This window comes from Colobus angolensis, unplaced genomic scaffold (genome assembly GCF_000951035.1).
Source record: "Colobus angolensis palliatus isolate OR3802 unplaced genomic scaffold, Cang.pa_1.0 Scaffold61, whole genome shotgun sequence".
Lineage (NCBI taxonomy): Eukaryota > Metazoa > Chordata > Mammalia > Primates > Cercopithecidae > Colobus > Colobus angolensis.
The window spans coordinates 3,843,085-3,847,319 of NW_012119710.1; the positions used below are offsets into that span (position 1 = coordinate 3,843,085).

Sequence of the window (4,235 nt, forward strand, 5' to 3'; positions counted from 1 at the left end):
GTCTCGGCCTCCCAAAGTGCTGGGATTACAGGCTTGAGCCACCGCGCCCGGCCACACCTGGCTAAATTTAAAAAAAAAATTATTTTATTAATATTTTTATTATGAAAAATATATTTTCAGGTATGACTTGGTTGATATGAGCCTATGTCTTTCTTAGCTCCAATTCCTCTTTCCCCATACTTTTAATAAAGTGATTGCATCTTTGAAAGAAAAGAGATCAAATCATTTCAACTTCACCTTCATAACAAGCTCTGAGAATTTGGGAGAACTGGCTGTTGCTAGCAGGCTGTCTTGGAGCAAAACAAGTAGGGCACTGGAAGAAAAATCCAACACAACAGCATTAAGTTTGAAACCTGCATTCCAATTAAAATCAATAGTTGAAAGGGCAAGTGAGATTACTCTATTCATCTAATAAATTGAGAGGTCATGGATCAGGAATTGTCTTGGACTACCTAATGTTCAGTTAAGAAAATAAACATCGTTTAAGCCTTTTAAGTCACCACTTGGTAAGTGTAAGGTTTGTGACTCTATTTTTCATTGTCATTGGTACCTGAGAAAGAATAAAAGGTACCTGAAATGTATAAGAAAAATGTAACCGACAAACTTTACAGTCCTATTCTAGAAAATGCATGATATTGGCTGGCTAAGTATTTACTAGTTTTAGCTATGGTCTCAGGCTAAAATACATTTGGTCCACGATGAAGAAGAGTAATAAATCAACTTCCTATGTACATGTAGTTACGTCAGTTATAACTTTTAAGCGTGCCTAGGAAGTTGATTTATGATTGTTAGCTTGCCTAGGAAGTTGACTATGGACGTTATGGTTTCTAAGCATAGACAAAAGAGAGGATGCCCCAGGCTCTATTGACTGAGAGTACAGATATACCTCAGGATGTTGGTCTGGTCTGACTTCTCCAGAACCTTCACCACCAAGAGGTTCACAGAGCGGATGACCTGTTGTCCTTCCTCAAGATCTTCAATCCGAGAATCCAGCATTAAGGTGATGAGGCCATGCATCAGGTCTTTTAGTACTCCAGTGGACGCCTCCCGGGCAAGGCTCTCTATCTGAAACAGCTATCCAGACATACTTGTGTCAGGGAGGTATAAAACTCAATATAGAGAGTGAAGAATAGAAATGTGGGTGGCATATTCTGGTAAACATTCAATTATGTTGTTTTTTTTTTTGAGACAGAGTCTCCTCTGTTGCCCAGGCTGGAGTGCAGTGGCGTGATTTCGGCTCACTGGAAGCTCTGCCTCCCTGGTTCATGCCATTCTCCTGCCTCAGCCTCCCGAATAGTTGGGACTACAGGCGCCTGCCACCACGCCCAGCTAATTTTTTGTATTTTTTTTTTTTAGTAGAGACAGGGTTTCACTCTGTTAGCCAGGATGGTCTTGATCTCCTGACCTCATGATCCACCTGCCTCAGCCTCCCGAAGTGCTGGGATTACAGGTGAGAGCCACTGTGCCTGGCTATGTTGTGGTTTTTAAAGTTTAGAGTATTAACGAAAAAACAAAATCACCACACTCCCCAAAGCCTCTAGTAATAGGCAAAATTAATCAGTGTGCTTCTTTCTAATTGTAAAAGTTTGTTTTTGTTTTTTTTTTTTTTGAGATGGAGTCTCGCTCTGTCGCCCAGACTGGAGTACAGTGGCGTGATCTCGGCTCACTGCAAGCTCTGCCTCCTGGGTTCAAGCAATTCTCTGCCTCAACCTCCCGAGTAGCTGGGATTACAGGTGCCCGCCACCAGGCCTGGCTAATTTTTTGTATGTTTAGTAGAGATGGGGTTTCACCAATCTCGGCCAGGCTGGTCCTGAACTCCTGACCTCGTGATCCACCCGCCTCGACCTCCCAAAGTGCTGAGATTACAGGCGTGAGCCACTGCTCCCGGCCAAAGTATTTGTTTTTACATGTGAAATTATTTATTGTTATGCCAAATTTGTAATTTCTGGCTAGTTGGTATCACTAAGTCCACCCTTTTAGCCCCAATTTAAGAAAGCATATTGAAATCTGAGTGAGAGCCAGGCGCGGTGGCTCAAGCCTGTAATCCCAGCACTTTGGGAGGCCGAGACGGGCGGATCACCAGGTCAGGAGATCGAGACCATCCTGGCTAACACGGTGAAACCCCGTTTCTACTAAAAACTACAAAAAACTAGCCGGGCGAGGTGGCGGGCGCCTGTAGTCCCAGCTACCCGGGAGGCTGAGGCAGGAGAATGGCGTAAACCCGGGAGGCGGAGCTTGCAGTGAGCTGAGATCCGGCCACAGCACTCCAGCCTGGGTGACAGAGCGAGACTCCATCTCAAAAACAAAAACAAAAACGAAATCCGAGTGAGAATGTCTTTATTATCCTTACAATCTGCTCTAAAGGTAAAACATTGACACATTTTTTCCCTTTTATTTTTAGCTAACATGTAATAACTGTACAAATTTATGGAATACAGAGTGGTATTTCAATACATGTATACAATGTCTACTGATCAAACCAGGCTAATTAGCATTTTTAATGTAACCATACTTATCTGTGGAAAGGCAGCTATGGCCTACCATGCCTGATGAAGAAACTGACAGGAAGAAGGTAGGCAGTCTGTAAGCATTTTACTTTATATCCTAACAGTAAGGTGGGATGGAGTGTAGCCAAACATTCAATGGAGGCCATCAGTAACTTGCTATACAATGCATGTAAAATTCTACCAAGTGACACAGGACTCACTGCAACATCTGCATGGACTCTGGCTTTTGAACCTATGTAGGCTGAGAGATTGATGGGAAGCTGAAATCCTGCAGAGGTGCCCTTACCGAAATCATGTTGCCAATGATACAGCTATACAACTTGATGATCTCATCCTTCTCCAATTTCTCATCTGCCATGTGTGTGTTGTAGATGAGTCTTAGCTGCATAAACGTGGCTATCAGAAACTGATCAATATGGCCGGACATGGCTTCAGCTTTGTCTTCCTGTCTCAGGACTTCATCGATCTGATAACAAAAATTTCAAGATATATTTTCCAAGCTTTATATTCTAAAGTAGCAGGAAGACACTATATGAAACTTCTCTGTAAGAATATTTAATAGCAAAGTACTTCCAAAGTCTTACCTTAAAAAAAAGCCCATTTACTTTATTTATTTATTTTATTCATTTATTATTTTGCTCTTTCGCCCAGGTTGGAGTGCAGTGGCACAATCTTGGCTTACTGCAACCTTCACCTTCCGGTTTCAAGTGAGTCTCCTGCCTCAGCCTCCTAAGTAGCTAGGATTACAGGCGCCTGCCACCATGCCCAGCTAATTTTTGTATTTTAAGTAGAGACAGGGTTTCACCATATTGGCCAGGCTGATCTCAAACTCCTGACCTTGTAATCCATCCACCTCAGCTTCCCAAAGTGCTGGGATTACAGGTGTGAGCCACTGCGCCTGGCCCCATTTATATATAAATAACTACTCCTTAGGGATTCAGTCATTCAACATATATTTACTGAGCAAGATATTAGATAAATTAGTCACAGGTTCGATTCTAAGAGGCTCATTGTCTAATTCAGGGAATAATAATCCTTATGTTTGGCTGGGTGCAGTGGCTCACGTCTGTAATCCCAGCACTTTGGGAGGCCAAGGTAGGTGAGTCACTTGAGGTCAGGAGTTGGAGACCAGCCTGGCCAACATGGTGAAACCCCATCTCTACCAAAAATAGAAAAATTAGCCTGGTGTGGTGGCGGGCACCTGTAATCCCAGCTACTCGGGAGGCTGAGGCAGGAGAATTGCTTGAGCCCAGGAGGCAGAGGTTGCAGTGAACCAAGATCACGACACTGAACTCTAGCCTGGGCGATAGAGCGAGACTCCGTCTCAAAAACAAAACAAAACAAAAATCCTTATGTTTAAATGTTCAATTTATTAAAAATAGTGCTTTTTATTTAGACAGGGCTGATATTACGACCTCCATTTACCAGATGAAAAGTGAGGCTCAGAAAGATCAGACTACTGGTCCAAACTCAAAAACTCAGCTTTCTCACATATTGGTCTAGTGTTCTGTTTCAGTGCACTGGTTGTCACTAATGGTAATAAGGCATTGTTTATATCCAATCTATTAGCAAGTTCTGTGGATTCTACTTCCAAAAGAAACCCTGAAATCATGACTTCCTTCCTCTTCACCATTATCATCCTAGTGGCACATAGTACCTTTCTTTTTTTTTTTTTTTGAGATGGAGTCTCGCTCTGTTGCCCGGGCTGGAGTGCAGTGGCGCGATCTC

The 4,235-nt window shown here is 42.9% G+C and overlaps 1 protein-coding gene across 1 annotated transcript in view; it reads right to left on the minus strand.

The window, feature by feature from the left end:
* Window positions 1-4,235, minus strand: part of CKAP5 (cytoskeleton associated protein 5) — a 106,941-nt gene that overhangs the window by 9,571 nt on the left and 93,135 nt on the right. The window contains exons 35-37 of the mRNA XM_011963557.1: window positions 2,794-2,973; window positions 887-1,074; window positions 238-313 (exon numbers count right to left, since the gene is read on the minus strand). Of these exons, the coding sequence (XP_011818947.1) occupies window positions 238-313; window positions 887-1,074; window positions 2,794-2,973 (444 nt within the window). The remainder of the gene's footprint in view (window positions 1-237; window positions 314-886; window positions 1,075-2,793; window positions 2,974-4,235) is intronic.